Source organism: Phyllostomus discolor, chromosome 2 (assembly GCF_004126475.2).
Source record: "Phyllostomus discolor isolate MPI-MPIP mPhyDis1 chromosome 2, mPhyDis1.pri.v3, whole genome shotgun sequence".
NCBI lineage: Eukaryota > Metazoa > Chordata > Mammalia > Chiroptera > Phyllostomidae > Phyllostomus > Phyllostomus discolor.
Genome location: NC_040904.2, coordinates 107,410,679 through 107,426,640, shown reverse-complemented (window position 1 = coordinate 107,426,640; position 15,962 = coordinate 107,410,679). Strand labels below are relative to the sequence as shown.

Genomic DNA, 15,962 nt, shown 5'->3' with positions numbered 1-15,962 from the left:
CATTTTGTTCTTAGCCTGAAGCAAGAGAGAGAGCTTGTTCTTCAGAGCCAGATAGGCACTGCTGGATTTAGAGATCATCCTGGGCAAGGTATCCTCATCCTGCTAATCTATAAAAACAGATGATAAGGACTGCTACTACCCAAGGTCAGTGTAGAGGCTAGTTCAGATAATGTGCACCAAGACCTAAGTTGCATGGAAATTCTCTTCCACCTTCCATGGTTCTCAGAGCAGTAAAGGGGAGGGACCCAGACACAGGTAATATGTGTGGAGGGAGAGAAACAGTTGCAGCCCAGGCTCAGGGAACAGGGATGATATGGGGTGGAAAAGAAGGGTGCCAGGGGAAGCTTATCATCAAAAGAAATTCTCTGCTTTGTCTTCTTCATAACACAGATTACAATAGAAAGCCATCTTTATTTATTTTCTCACTTGGCGCTTGTTGTTTCTTCTACCAGAATGTCAGCCCTCGTAGGGTCTACTGCCTTCTTCACCAAGCCCTCACGTACTATCTGGCACAGAGTGAGGCAGTCTAAATATATATTATGTGAAGTTAATGAAGGAACAAACAAACAAATAATCAGCTTCTTAGATGTGATGGCCTTTGAGTTGCATCTTCAAGGGTAGTGTACTGGGTCATGGCAGAATACATTATGCCCACTGAAAGAGTTTGCAGTGCTGGCTGTTTTGGGGCTTCATCATGCAGAGGTGGGTAGGGGTGGTTAATGGAACTTGCAAGAAAAGGTGTGGCACCTAGGCTGGCAGCAGTGGGGAGGCCCTACCAGCCACAGTCCTGAGGACAGGGGAGGACACTGTTACATGAACCCAGAAAGAGAAAGAGTGGTATGCAAAGGACTGACCACCAGGTACTGTGGCTACAGAGAAGCACAGGAGAGGACAAGGACTGGGGCAGTGAATACCCTCACTGACCTGTTTCTCCTCTGCCTCCTGCTCTCCTGCCTGGGCTTCCTAATGGCCACACCCAGCAGGAGAGGGAGGGCACAGGGTCCTAGTTATGCTGTCCATGTGCCCAGGGCAAAATGGAGAATCAGTCTGCAGGGCATGTGGAGAGAAACTGGTCCAGATGTGCAGAATTTCTGGTCCTGAGTAGGCAGACCTGGAGGCCAATGAGTGCTCATTCTGTGGCTACAAGAGAGCAGCTTACAGGTATTCAGAAGCTCAGTACAGATGGTATATGGCAAAGGGCCTTGTGTGCCTGGCCAAGGCTTGATCTATGATGTACAGTGGGTTATGGGTCAGAGGCAAGGAGACTACTGGAAAGGACACATAGAGACCCAATGAGCAGGTAGGGGGCTGCGCAGGCCTCAAAGCCCTGCCATCACCTCCAGCTCACAGGGTGGGAAAGGAGTAGAGTGCATCTATTTTGTGGATGAGACAGGCAGATACAAAGCAGAGTAGAGGTGTTTCAAAGCCCTAAGGACCACAGATACTCTCCACAGACAAGGAGAGGGGACAAATCTAGCTAGGCCTGGAGGCTGGCCCAAGGCTCATAATCCCTCATTTGGCCCCCAGAGGAGTTGCACGCCCCCAGAGGAGTTGCACACCCCCAGGCCATGTCCTCCTGATTGGAGTCCTCATCCATTGCTGCCCATCCTGAAACTGCTGCCACCCTCAGGTGACCACAAGCCCTGAGCTGGCCAAGTTCACCATAGTGTTGGCATCTCCTGGGGAACAAACGTATTCTTTTCTTTGCCTAAGCGGCAGTGACTTCATCCCTTGTGGGCTGTGTGAGTCACTGGTCTGAGGGTGGAGAGCTGGCCAGCTCTCTGGAGAGCCTGGCTTTGTCTGTATAGCTGGGGAAAGGAACAGACAAGGGTGTGAATGTTTCAAGCAGACTCACCTCCTTCTGATGGCCCACTCTGGCCTTCCTGCTGTTGGTCCCCCTACAGGAGGAAGGACAGCCAGTCACTGAGCACCTAACATATACCCAGCAGTGCCAGGTGCTTTTGAACTGACAGCTGATGTTAGGTCCCGCTGTTCTACAGAAGATGACCCTGATAGGTGGTCTTGCATCCAGGGTCACACCATTCTGCAGGCCTGGGATCACTTACTCCTCACCACACCCAGGAGGATAGGGATCAACTGAGGCTTAGATAGATGAGATGATTTGTGTAGGGGTGAGGGAGTCAGTGATGAATAAGGAATCTGCCCCATTCTCAAGCATAAGCCACTGTCAGTGGTGAAGACAGATGGAGTGTGACAGTTGACATTCAGGAGACCTCAGAGCACTGGGAGCCTCTGTCTCCTCATCCATAACGTGGGGATAATGACACATTCCTCAGGAGTGTTAAGAGAATGAAAGAGGACATGATGAGAGCCCTACTATGTCCCAGGGTGCTGATGGCAGCAAAGGTTGTCACACTGAAGAGTGCTGGGTGGGGGCTTTCTGGGGTTGTGCTAGGCTGCAGGTTTGATCTCTGCTTGGGGCGTGTATGGGAGGTAGCCGATCAGTGTTTCTCCCTCTCTATTTCTCCCTCTCTCTTTCTCTCTCTCTTCCTTCTCTCTAAACTCAATTATCATATCCTCAAGTGAGGATTAAAAAAGAAAAGAAAGATATTGAACACAAGTGGATGCAGCCAAGTGCAAGAACAAAGAAGTGAGGTCCCAGGCCCTAAAGAAGTTTTGGTGATGGGGTATCTTCCAGGAGAGGAATTTGAAAGGGACCCGCATATGAAAAGCTCAAATTTTCTGGGGTTGTGACAGGCCATGGATGGAAACCTGAGGGCCCAAGTGAAAGGCAGAGGACTGACAGGGATGCTGGGGGTTGGCCTCAGGAATATGCCTCAGGAAGACAAAGAGGTTGTTACAACCTCCTTCTTGACCCTGTATGGACAGAGGGCCAGCTCAGGCCAGAGGGGAGTGAGTGAGGGGTGGATGAGTGGATGGACAGATGGATGGAAAGTTTGATGAGGGGATAAATAGATAGATGATGAGAGAGAGGGAGGGAGGGAAGAAGGGAGAGAGGGAAAGGAGAAAATGTGTTTGTATACGTGAATGAATGAATGAATCCACGGATGGTTGGTTAGAGAGGTGGGGAGGGTGGATGGATGTGTGAATATAGGAATGAGTGGGTAGAGGTGTGTAAGCAGATGCTGCCTCCACCCACAAAAGATGTTGGGAAAACTTTCACTAGTGGGAGGACAGACCAGATAAACTTGAATAAAGACCTTACTCTGTGTGGTATAAGGAAGTGAGGCCAGTATGAAAAATGACAGGGAGGTTCTATCCAAGGGAGTTTCTTTAGGTCAGTAGAGACCCATTATGTAATGGGTCTTGATAGGTAGTAAGCCTCCCAACACTGAGGGTGTTCAAGCTGAGGATGAACATCTATGTATCTATTTCTCCAGGGTGCTGTAGAGGGTTGCCTTTGGCAGATAGAAACCCACTGTGGTGGCTTTTGATGATGCAGAGAGAGAATTTGAGGTTCTGAGGTCCCCGAGGAGACCACAGTCTTTGTAGAAACCCATCTTGCTTTTCGATAAAAAGTCCTTTCCTGCCTTAGGGGATAGATGAGCATGCAGCTGATGCTCCCTGCTGCAGGAACTAGGATGGAATCTGGGATGGAATTCCCATCCCGCACAGGCCATGGCAGGGGGCCTGGGGACAGAGCCAGACTTTGACCTGGAGACCCCTCTGTAAGCAGGTGATGCCCCTGAGTCTTGGTTTCTTCATGGGTGAAATGAGGACATGATGGCATTGGCAGCCGTACGTGACGCCCAGGGCCCTGCAGGGTGCCTGGATCTGGGCCCACCTGTGCTCTGGGGGACTTCCTTTGGGTGGGCTGTGGGTCGGGATAAGTAGGTTCTATGAGCACTGATGTTGAGCTGTGAGTCATTGTCCCTGGGGGCTCTGCCTGGGAAGCCCCAGCTGCTTGCCCTGGGCCAGGCCTCGGAGCAGCTGGTGGGTGTGGGGGTGGGGACTCCATCTGGTGCCCCAATCTGGAAACACCCAAACCCATCTCAGGCCCAGACCCCAAGCCTGAACAAAGAGGCTTCAGCCCTCAGCCTATCTCTACACAAGAGCTGGCTTGCAGCTGGACTACCATGGTTCAAATCCCATCCCCATCACTAGGCCTGTGACTTCCCCTATCTGTGCCTCAGTTTTGTCACATGTAAAGTGGACTGGTAATAAAATCCATTTCATAAGCTGTTGGGAGAATTAGATGAGTTGGTCTGGACCTATGTCCAGGGCTCTGTGAGCCTGAGGTGGTGAGGCCAAAGAGGAGTCAGCGTCATCCTGCATTCTTACACAGTAAAGAGGTGACCTAGCCAGGGCTGGAAGCGTCATCTCTCTCACTAGAGGGAGACCCTCATGGGCTGGCCACTGTCCCAGGAAGCAGCCCTGATTTTGTCTTTTTTTTTTCTTTCTACCTCAAGCGTCCTCCAGGAGCCAAGAAGGCAGACAGTCCTTTTCTGTCCTGGCCAGTGCTTCTGGTGGGCTGGGCTGTGGGCAGGCAGGCGGGTGTTGGGTTTAGGCCTCTGGGGAAATGGGGGAGGATGTGTGCCCGCCCTCTCATTCCCCGCCCATCTTCCTCCTTCCAGGCTCAGCCTCTCCCCTCCTAGGCCAGCCTCTGGACACAGGACAGGCCCCTGAGCTTCATGCGGCCCAGCTGTGGGTTTTCCCTCACAGGTGGATGCCCCTTGCCCATCCCACCCCTAGTGATTCACTGCTGCCCTGCCCCCGCCCCCGCCACTGCTGTCTCCTGGCAAGAGGCAGGCACAAGGTTGTGCAGAAGCCACAGAGTCTGGTGTACGAGGGCAGCTCAGCCTGGGGGGTCTCGAGCAGGGGACGGTCAGACACAGAGGCTGGGCCCTGCAGGGCCTGAAGAAGCCAGCGCCTCACCTTCTCCCCTGGCTTTTGGGTCTTTTCTTTCGTTTTCCTGCCATGAAGAAGTGAGTGACCTGGCAGCCAACAAGAAGAACCAGGACCTGGTTTGGAGGAAACCAAGCGCAGAGGGCAGTGGCTGTGAGTCTCTTGGTCACTCACTTCCCCTCCTGCCCAGGCATGAAGGGTGGTGGCAGTGCCGTGTGGAGCCTTATGTGGAAGCACTGCGTCTCTGTGAGGACCCTCAGGTACGGGGATGTGTGTGGCTAGCACACTGCCCGCTACTGCTCGTTGGGTGGGAGCAAGTGGCCACCAGGCTGGCCAGTTTCCATAGGCTCTAGGAGGTCCAGGGCAGCCCCCCCGGGGGGGGGCAGGGGTGGATGGCAGGCACTCTCTGGAGAAACTCAGAACCTTTAATGGGGAGGGAAGGAAGGGAAAGTGTGGATGGTCAGGGAGTGCACTGGCACTTGGCTGTGACCCTGTGTGCCTACTGGAGGGTGCCAGTGGCAAACACGGTATGGTTGGCAAACTCCAAGTGCGCATAGTTTGGAATTAGCTACATAACACAGGGTTACTGGGCACAGCTCTGTGATTTACCCTCTCTGAGCCTTACCCATCAGTGAAATGGGGTTTGCACTCTTTCCTTTAGAGCACAATGCAAGACTGTTTTATATGACTGTCAGTGGCAGACTGGGGCTCCTGGTTGCCCAAGTTTAAAATTGGCTGTGGCATTATCAGCAGTGTGAGGTGGCTTCACCTATCTGGTCAGTTTTTCACCTGAAGATCCCTGTAGGATTAGTGAGGATTAAATGAGGTAATGCACAAAGGACAGGGCCTGACACACCTCAAGTGCTGGGTCAGTGTGAGTTCTGATTACAGCTGCTGTGGTTGGTGTACTTCCCCCTATGCTGGATCAATGGAAGGAATGACTGGAGGGAGCCCCTGTGGAGACGGAAGGTAGAGCAGAGCCCTGAGGGTGGCTCCAGCCTCTGCGCTGGCTGACAGGATTCAGACCAGGGAGCAAGAAGGCGGGGCCTGTGTGATCTCAGGCAAGGCTAGGGTCTCAGTCTCAGCTCTGAAGGAGTTTTGGGGGGTGCCAGGATTGATATTGAGAAGGGACTTAAAGGAAGCCTCCTGTTTGGAAGATGCCTATCTGGATACCACCAAAGAGCATATTTTTTACTTAAAAGGGAGTTTTATGAAGCTTAAGGAATTAGAAGATTCTCCTTCTTTCTTCTCACCCTCATTACTTGGTATAAACTATATCTTTCTCCTTCCTTCCTTCCTTCCTTCCTTCCTTCCTTCCTTCCTTCCTTCCTTCCCTCCATCTTTCCTTCCTTCCCAAAATATTTGTGACAGTTTATAGGAAATACCTATAATAAATTAAATAATGAAACATCAGGACCAGGAAAATTACAATTTAGAATAGGATGTCATGACCCAGGGGGAATAATAGAACAGAATAGATATACGTAGCATCCTGAGTGCCTTCTGTTGTGAAAATTGCCAAGCTTCCTGGCAGCCAAAGGGAAAGGAGAAACCCAGCCATGTGTCTCACTCTCACTATGATATAGCCGTTGTTACAATGGCCACAGCTGTCTCTGCATCTGGGTGGGAGTGTCTGGGACCCTGGCCTCTGCCTGGATGGATGAGTGGGTGAGGATGGGAGACACTGCAGGAACAGGCCCCAGGCCTGAGCATGCTTTAGGGGAACAGGGCAGAAAGTGAGGGCTAAGGGGGTTCTCTTGGGTGGAGATGCTGGCTGGCTGTGGGAATGGAGAGAGAAAAGCTCACCCTGGAGTGAGTCAGCAGCTGCCTGCCCCCCTTAGTCCCTGGGAAAGACCTCTTGGAGGCCAGAATAGGCAGGGGATGAGTCCCTGGGCCTTGGACAAGTACCCCACGTGTCTTTCTCTCTAGCCATGCTGGATTTTCCCACACTGCATTCTTTTCCATAGTTTCTGGGGATTGGCACTTTAAAAACCTCAGGGGATGTTTACAACAACCAGTGGGTCTGACACTGGGAGGCCCCACTGTGCTCTGCCAGGGCCTCACCCCTCTCTGACAAGGAGTAGCACAGCCTCATGGAGCCCACCATCTGGCCTCTCCATGCCTCAGTTTCCTCATCTCCAGAGTGAGGACCACTGCAGAGCTACTCAATAGGGCTGTGGGGTAGAGCCTTGTGTGGTTCATGGTAAATGCTGGCAGAATTTTGTGGCCACTGCTAGCTACACGGTGATGATGGGAAGACCTGCACCAAAAGGCTACTGTGAGCATTGGCAGGGCAGATGCCTTACCATCAGTCAGAGTGGGTGTGGGAACCATAATTGGCACTGGGTTTGCCCCAAACCCCTACTTAGCACCTGTAAGTACAAGGCACGTTCAAGGTGAGTTGGAGAAGATAGGCCTTAAGGGGCTCCAGGAAACACACTCTGCTCTGTAGATCCCGACCCCACTTTGTTGGGCCCCCCCAAGAGGGCTAAGACCACTCCCTGAGTCAGACAGGCAGATCTGGCCTTTGCCAGGATCCTAGCCCCTTCAGCTGCCAGGGGAGACCTGAGTCAGCAGTCTGTGGCCTGAGGCAGGGTTGGCAGCAGCCACAGGAACAAATTGGAGGGTGCGATTGGACAGCACACAGTTTTCCTCTTGCATCTTCAGATTCCCCTCTACATGAGCCTGTCGCCCCAGGCAGGGTCCCGCTCACATCTGGAAACGCGTGAAGTGTGAGTGGGGAGCAGCTACCCTCCGTCTAGCCCTGGCCCTCTGCCTAGAGGTTTGGTAACTGCAGCCAAGAAGCCAGGGGCAGGGACTCTGGGTCTTTGGCCTGAGGTCCCTGAGAGGGGATCCTCTGGCTCTGGGTCATCTATTGAACAGAACAGCTTAGGAGTTGGACACTCCAGGTCCAAAGGCAGCAACGGTAGGTTGTAAGACGTGCGGTGGTGGGCAAGTTGCTAAACTTCTCTGAACCTGTTTCCTTGCTGTAAAGTGAGGAAAGCAGTGCCAGCTGGGTGGAATTTCGGGGACGATTCTAAATGGTTCAGTTGGCTCAGCACACAGTGGAAGGCAACCCTGGAATCCCTGTCCCCTTCTTCCTGCTGAGTCTCAGCACTGGGGGAGGCAGAGTGATGAAGTGGGGAGAACATAGACTTGGCAGTCAGGCCTTCCTGAGTTTGAAACTTGGCTCAGCTCCTTCATACTGCATAAAAGCCTTTTAGGGTTGATCTGAGATCAAATGAATTGACACCATGAGCCTGCCCAGAGCAGGGTGGGTGCTGCACTGTGGCCTTGTCTCTAAGCACAAACCTCTAGGCCCCTGTCTGTCACAAGCCCTAGTGTGTGATACTAGTAATCCTTAGCCTCTGGGGTCAGATGGGAAAATCTCTTTTGCACCTGGCCTTAGTTTGGGAATAAAAGTCATTTTTTGGTGCCTTGAGGGCTAATGGGGTATTTGAGCTGCCTGGTGGTCAGGGGCAGCCCACTTGGGAAGCTAGGTAGGGATAGGGTGGGGCCTCAGCTGAGCAGACCCTGCCCCCTGGTCCCTCCAGCTCTGTGGTGCATCTAGGGAGAAGTGGAGAGCAGCTGGCAGCCAGGGTCTGGGAGCTTCCAGGGGGCTTCCCAGACAGTGAGCCATCTGATGCCCCTCAGCAGGAGGACATGTGCATGTACCTCCTGGGACCAGAGCTCCCAGGCTCCCAGCCTGGGCTGTGTCTGGGCAGCTCTGACACAGGGAAAGTCTCTCCTACTTAGAGTTTACACCTCTCTTCCCAGGATGCCTCCCGCCACACAACAACACCCAGTCTTGTACCCCAAGTCCCCTACCCATCTGCTCCACTGTCCTGGTACAACTTTTAGGGGCTTAGGACTCCCTGAGGCAGAGGTCCGGTCTTCAGTATCTTCCTCACCTCCTTTTCCTACTGAACACAACCTGGCTATTCCTCCCTCTCTCTGGGCAGGGCTCAGAGCTGAGTGTAGCACAGGGCAGAGATTGAACTGCACCCTCTTGCTCTGGGCACTACCAAAATCACACATGGATCCTTCCTGTGGCTGTTCTACTTTTGCATCCATGGGACTTATGGCTGTGTCAGCACTGCAGGCCTGCCCTCCCTCTCCATCCCCTCCATGCTGCTCCATTGCCTGCCCCCACATGGATAATCTCTCCGCAAGGTTGAGGACCTCACTCTGCATCCGGCACTGAGTCATGTGCTCAATGGACATTCTAACATCCACTAACTGACATCACCTGTGAGGGATACATCCCACTGGACAAGGAACCTAGGGCTTGAGTGCCTTGCATTATTAGTTTCCTGCCATGGTTACTGGTGAGGCCTCCTTGGTGGGTACAGCACTTGTCCTCCCAGAGCTCAGAGTGGGCAGGGAGGTTTCATAGGCATAGTCAACTGCAGCAGATGGTGGAAAAGGCTTAGCAATTACTGTGTACCAGGCCTGTGCTAGACCCTGGGGGACAGCGCCAAGTAATGTGGATGGCCTTGGCCTCATGGGGCTGACATTCAGACAGGAGAGAAACAATAAACAAAACAAATAAATGAAGATGTTCAGACAGGGAGGCAAGTGGATAAAACTGGAAGAGGTGCTAGAGCAACAGAAGAGCCCATGTGACCTGGGGTGGTCAAGAACGGCCTCTCCCAACTCCCGTAACTGGTGAGTGAATAAACTGAATGTGGTCTGTTCATACAATGGAATGTTATGCAGCCATTAGAAGGAATGAAGTATTGACATGTGTTATGACATGGATAAACCTTAAAAACATTTTGCTGAGTGAAATGAGCCAGTCATAAAAGACCACAGAGTAAATGTCTGCAATAGAGACAGGAGATTAGCAGGAATTAGGGCTGGGAGCAGGGAGCAATGACTGCTTAATTGGTATGGGGTTTTTGGGAGGATACTGAAAATGTTCTAAATTATGGTGATGTTTGAACAATTGGAATATACTGAAATCATTGAACTGTACACATTAAATGGGGTGAATTTTATGGAATGTGAATTATATCTCGATAAAACATCCTTTTTATTAAAAAAGAAGAAAAAAGCCTGTCTGAGAAGGTAGTCTTGAGTTGAGAGAAGCAGGAAGGAGTGACCTTGCAAAGACTTGGAGAAAAGCATTCTAGGCAAAATGAACTGCAGGTGCAAAGGCCCTGAGGCACATTGGGAAGACTGGGCAGAGTTTTAAGCAGGTTAATGATGTGATGTGCTTTCTGTTTTAAAACAATCATCCAGGTCGCTGTGTGGAAATGTGGAGAGGGAGGAGCAGGGACTGGGAGGATGAAGAGACTAATAAGGAGGCAGTGGCGCTTCCAGAGAGATTATGATTGATACCCAAAGGAGACAGACTGGCAGACTGGGAGTGGTAATTCAGAGGGAAGAAGAGGCTTCCTGGAGGAGGGACTAGGGCATGGCCTCCAGGAATAGGGGGGTGAGTTAGGCAGAGCGGCAGTGATGAAAGGGCTCTCCCTCCTGGTGGTACCACCAGGGTGAGAGCTGAGTACATTGGAGGCCTCTGCTGACCTCGGGTCCCCTTTGGGCTGGAGCTGCTTTCAGAGTAAGTAGGGCAGTCTTTCTCCAGGGCTGCCTTTGTCCTGCATGCTCAGGCTGGCCCTCAGCGAGAGTGTTAGCACTCACATGGCCAGAGACCCAGTGTGGCCCGGTGCTCTGAACAAAGCAGCTTCAGGAAACTAGAGTGGCCCTGAAACATGAGCAGCCACGAGAGACTGGTCAAGGAGGGAGCTGTATTATTTATTGCCCAGAGCCTCTGGGGCCTGCTGGTGAGGCCATTTAGACTGGCCAGACCTTGAAGGAGCTGCCTGGGCAGTGCCTGTGACCCAGTGGGAGGGCAGACCGAGGCCCCAGGGTGCATGACACTCTCTCCCCGGGGTGTGGTTTCCTGGATGCTGGCCTGGCTGAGCAGAGAGGAAGTCAGATGTCAGGCCCAGCAGTGGGGAGGGCCCACAGCTTGTCCCCAGGGGCCGTGGAGTCAGACAGGGTGCTGGGGCTCCAGGAAGACCTCCACCCCTGTGACACTGTGAGTACCTGCTGCCTGGCCCAGGGCACGGAGGGGGATCTTGGCTGCCAGAGAAACCTGTGAGGGGCTGCTGACTGTCAGGGTTGACTTCTGTGGTTAGGGTCTCTGGGTTCTTGTCAGGGTTTATGTTATTTCTTGGAACTCTTTTCTGCGACCTCTTCTCACTACCTGGATGGCACTCAGGTTCAGGAACCCCAGCTGTTGCCCCACAGCTGCCTGGAAAGGTGACCTCAGCTAAGTTGTTTCACACCCCTGTGCATTAGACCAGCCCCAGGCTCTGGTTGGTTCTGTCTGGGGTACTCACACCCACCTTAAGAAAGATAGGCTCTTAACAACCTCATTTTACAGCTGAGTAAACTGGGGACTGCAGAGGCCACACAGATGCCCAGGGCCCCTCAAGTGTGGTTGGTGAAGTTTCCTTCCTCAGCTGCTCACCCCTTACTCCCCAGAGCATAAGCTTTGAGCACATGGGGGGTTCTCCAACACCCAGGGCCTGTGGCTCCTGCCATCTGTCAGTCCATCGGGATTGGCTTTGTGCTGAGAGGACACTGCCTTTAACGGGTCACTCTATCAGTGCTCCCACGGCCATTTCCTCATCGGTGCAGTGTCCTGTGGAACCCCCATGACTTGCTGACAACTAACTTCAGCTTCTTTCTGAAAAAATCCAGAGTAGAACTTTGAGGACATTCAGATCCTCAAGGCTGGGAGGGACTCGGGAGATGGTCTCGGGGTGGGTAGGCAGTTTTGGACACAGAATGAGAGATTCTGTGAGGCTCTTTGGCAGTATCGCTTGGAAAGTCCCCTTTGATGAGATGGGGGACCTGGGGCCACCTGTCCCTTCAGGGAGATTCCCCACTGGGTCCTGCTTCTCCATTTAACTGGCACAACAACCTGAAAAGGAGAACAACTACCACTGTTGGTTATGTGGAAACCCAGGCCCAGAGATATTAGGGTGTCCATGCCATATCCCACAATGAGTGTAAGTTGGGGAGCTGGGATTTGAACCCAGAGTGATTCCAAGCCCCTTAGTCTATTGTGTGGTCTCTGTCTTGGTTGCAGGGGGCAGGGGTGAATGAGCTCATGACTTCCTCATCACTGGGTCTCAGGTTTTCCTTCAGGAATGGGTTGGACTCCAGTGCTAAGGAAGGGGTTGTCCTCCCCATCAGCTCTCAAGAATTGGGGTGGGGTAGGGGAAACTCAGCTTCAGGTGTGATAGCTCCCAGGGCTGCTCTCCGAGCTCAGTCAGCAATGGCACCTCTGATCCATGCGTTGACTTCTGAGGACTCCAGTGAGCCAGGGGCCACATGTGGGTTAAAGATGGCCCAGCTTCAAGGCTGAGAGGACAAGAAAGAATGAACACATAGCGAGTACCTAGTATATGCCTGTAACTATCCAAATGATGCCTTTCTCCAGCCATACAACTGCCCCTGGAGGTTCTTCATCTCCACTTTGCAGGGAATGAAACAGGTGCTAGAACAGAAGGCTTTTTCTAAGTCAGTGAAGCATATTTCCCCATAAACTTAGAATTTGGGACTCACCCATTAGCCATATTCAGTGGCTTCTGATCTTTAATCAAGAGGCTACTGGGATGCCAGTCATGACAGGGACATATGGGGAAGTCACTGTATTCAAAACAGTTGTGTGTTGAAACACCTTCCCAGCAGACTAACCACCCAGACTCTGATCACACTGGTAGCCGGAAACAAACACAGTAAACCTAAAACCCAATGCCTGCAAAACAGGGGACATGTCATAGCCAGAGGCTGGGTATGAATTGGGAAGACAAAGACCCCTGTGTAGAAGTGGGTATGCATACCACCTGGTCATAAGCAACCAGGGGTAACCAGCTTGGTTCTGAGCTTTAAGTGGTATATTTTTAAACCACTTCCAAGCTGCCCCCAAATAGTGTGTTTATGTATTGCTGAGATTGGCAGGGGGAGAACAGCGATGGGTTGGAGCAGGAAGATGGAGGTCAGATCCTAGCTCCCCATTTTGTCCTGTAATCCCTTGGGGATACCTCTTTGAGCCTCAGTTTCCTTATCTGTAAGGTGAGGATAGTATTTCACAGGGTGAGGATTAAGTAACATACTCATGAACTTGCCCATGTGCAGTGATGAACCAGTGGCTCGATAAATGTCAGTAATTATCCTCAAGTAAAATGAATGTTCTTGGTTTGATTATAACATTTTAAAAATTGTCATCTTTGGATCATATGATAAGCCCCAAGGGTGTGTGCTGGGTCTTTTGGCCTTGTGTGCACACCAGCAAGGCCTGGGGTTCAGGAGATGCACTTGATGAATCAAACCCAAAGTTTGAATTAGTTGAATCCCAAGTCAAGATGTTCATTTCTTTCTTTTTTAAGCATATTTTATTGATTATGCTATTACAGTTGTCCCAATTTTTTTCTCCCCTTTATGCCCCTCCACCCTGCACCCCCACCCTCCAGCATTCCCCCACCTTAGATCATGTCCACGGATTGTACTAGAAGTTCTTTGTCTTCTCTATTTCCTAAACTGTTCTTAGCCACTCCTGTCTATTTTGTGCCTACCAATTATGCTTCTTATTCCCTGTACCTTTGTTACAGAAGAGACCCAGTGGGTGAATTATATACTGTCACTGAATGGGCCCACCCTTGTCCTCCAGGACCCCCCTCCCCCACCCACCTCATACTAGGTTCGCCTTACCTGCCACCAGGGAAAGATGTCTCTCAATGTCAGAGATTGATGAAATGGAAAGGGATTATTTATTTAAAGAGTTATACAAATTTAAGAATAATGACTTAATGTCTCCATTGAGATTCCAAAGGCCTTTAGAATACCCACAAATGCACAGTCCTTCCTTCCCCCTCTGCCCAGCCCGGGGTACTGTATCTCAAAAAAAGAAATAGAAGTTTGTGGTTCTTCTCCGCCCAAGCCACATGGTCCCAAAAGACGCTGCATGGCTGCCACTCCTGGGTTTAAGTTCCAGCGCCAGTCTTCCTCTGCTGCACCATTTCTGACTCCTCCCACAATTGGCCACAGCTGTCAGTACTCCCGTGTTTTTCCAGGTTTTATAGGTTGCCATAGTAAGTCTGGGTGGGTGTGGTCCTGTGGTGTGGAGCCAATCATCTCGAAGCTCTTATGTAGGCTCTGTAACCAGGGGGAGTTGCCTCTGCTACATCCTAGGTTGAAATCACTCCCATCCCCCTGACTCAAAGCATGGCCACAGCTGTTGAACATATCTATGAAACCAGTTAAAATTTATAGATATGTTAAAGACTGTTCCAGAGGTTAGCTGCAAAACTGTTTCTATCCAAAACAACTCTCAATGGCCCTACTCCATGTGTCCCATCCCCCAGCTCAGACTTGTGGGTGTGAGGACATCCTATGTATGTATATTTTTTCTAATATTTCCTGGATACTGAGTTCTGGACCTCCTTACAAATCCCCATTTTCCCCCATCTCGGCTGCACCCTGTTATACCTTTTCCCCCCATTGTCCCCATCCCCCTCCCTGCTACTAACCCTCCATGTGGTCTCTATTTCTGTGACTCTAATCCTGTTCTAGTTGTTTGCTTAGTTTCTTTCTTTTTTTTTAGGTTCAGTTGTTGACAGTTGTGAATTTGTTGTCATTCTACTGTTCATAGTTTTTGATCTTCTTTTTCTTAGATAAGTCCCTTTAACATTTCATGTAATAAGGGCTTGACAGTGGTTAACTCCTTTAACTTTACCGTATGTAGGGAGCACTTTATCTGTCCTTCCATTCTAAATGATAGTTTTGCTGGATGGAGTAATGTTGGATGTAGGTCTTTGCCTTTCATGACTTCAAATAATTCTTTCCAGCCCCTTCTTGGCTGCAAGGTTTCTTTCGAGAAATCAGCCAAGAGTCTTACGGGCACTCCTTTGTAGGCAACTGTCTCCTTTTCTCTCTGCTTTTAAGATTCTCTCCTTATCTTTAATCTTGGGCAATGTAATTCTGACGTGCCTTGGTGTGTCCTCCTTGGGTCCAACTTGTTTGGGACTCTCTGAGCTTCCTGGACTTCCTGGAAGTCTATTTCCTTTGCCAAATTGGGGAAGTTTTCCTTCATTATTTTTTCAAATAACTGTTCAATATCTTGTTCTTCCTCTTCTCCTTCTGGCACCCCTATGATTTGTATGTTAGAATATTTAGCCCTGGCTGGTGTAGATCAGTGGATTGAGCATGGGCTATGAACCAAAGGATTGCCGGTTTGATTCTCAGTCAGGGCACATGTCTGGGCTGTGGGCCAAGTCCCCCAGTGGGGGCCATGTGAGAGGCAACCACACATTGATGTTTCTCTCCCTCTCTTTCTCCCTCCCTTCCTCTCTCTCTAAAAATAAGTAAATAAGAATACTTAAAAAAAATTTAAAGTTGTCCTGGAGGTTCCTAAGCCTCTCCTCAATTTTTCAAAATCTTGTTTCTTCATTCTGTTCTAGTTGACTATTTCTTTCTTCCTTCTGCTCCAAACTGTTGGTTTGAGTCCCAGTTTCTTTCCTGTTACTGTTGGTTCCCTGTACATTTTCCTTTATTTCACTTTGCATAGCCTTCATTTTTTCCTCTATTTTGCAGCCATCTCAACCATTTCTGTGAGCATCCTGATTACCAGTGTTTTGAACTCTGCATCTGATAGGTTGGCTATTGCTTCATACAGAACTCACTTAGTTCTGTTTTTGGAGCTTTGATCTGTTCTTTCATTTGGGCCATATTTCTTTGTCTTGGAGTGCCTGTTACATAGTAAGGGGTGGAGCCTTAGATATGTGCCAGGGCGGGGCAACCGTCTTTGCTGGGTTGTGGTGTTGTCTGTGAGGGAGGGGTCAGAGAAGGAACAATGCCTCTTGCTTGCCCCACTTTCTGTCACTTCCCTCACTTCCCACAAGTGGGTTGTGCCCTTTTAGGTGCTGATTCACAGGTAGGTGGATTTGTGCCCATTCTAACCCCATGGTCATCTCCAGTGGACTCTCCTGTGAGACGGGGAGTTTCTCCTGCTTTCAAAATCCCCATAGGATTTTACAGCCAGAGGTTTTGAATCACTGGTTTTCCCATCAGCCAGCTCCTACCTCACCCATGGTCCTCTCCATCAGGCTGCCCATCTC

General features: G+C 50.6%; 1 protein-coding gene across 11 annotated transcripts in view; it reads left to right on the top strand.

Moving 5' to 3' along the window:
• The window catches only part of IQSEC1 (IQ motif and Sec7 domain ArfGEF 1), a 447,285-nt gene that overhangs the window by 287,191 nt on the left and 144,132 nt on the right, over positions 1-15,962 (top strand). Inside the window, exon 1 of one of the 11 annotated variants that reach the window (XM_036018306.1) lies at positions 4,561-5,087. The exons of 9 other annotated variants lie outside the window; for them this stretch is intronic. In XM_036018306.1, the coding sequence (XP_035874199.1) occupies positions 5,020-5,087 (68 nt within the window). In that variant the 5' untranslated portion in view covers positions 4,561-5,019. Of the gene's footprint in view, positions 1-4,560; positions 5,088-10,794; positions 10,874-15,962 lie in introns of those variants that run through there. One more of the 11 variants, XM_036018304.1, reaches the window with a different exon arrangement.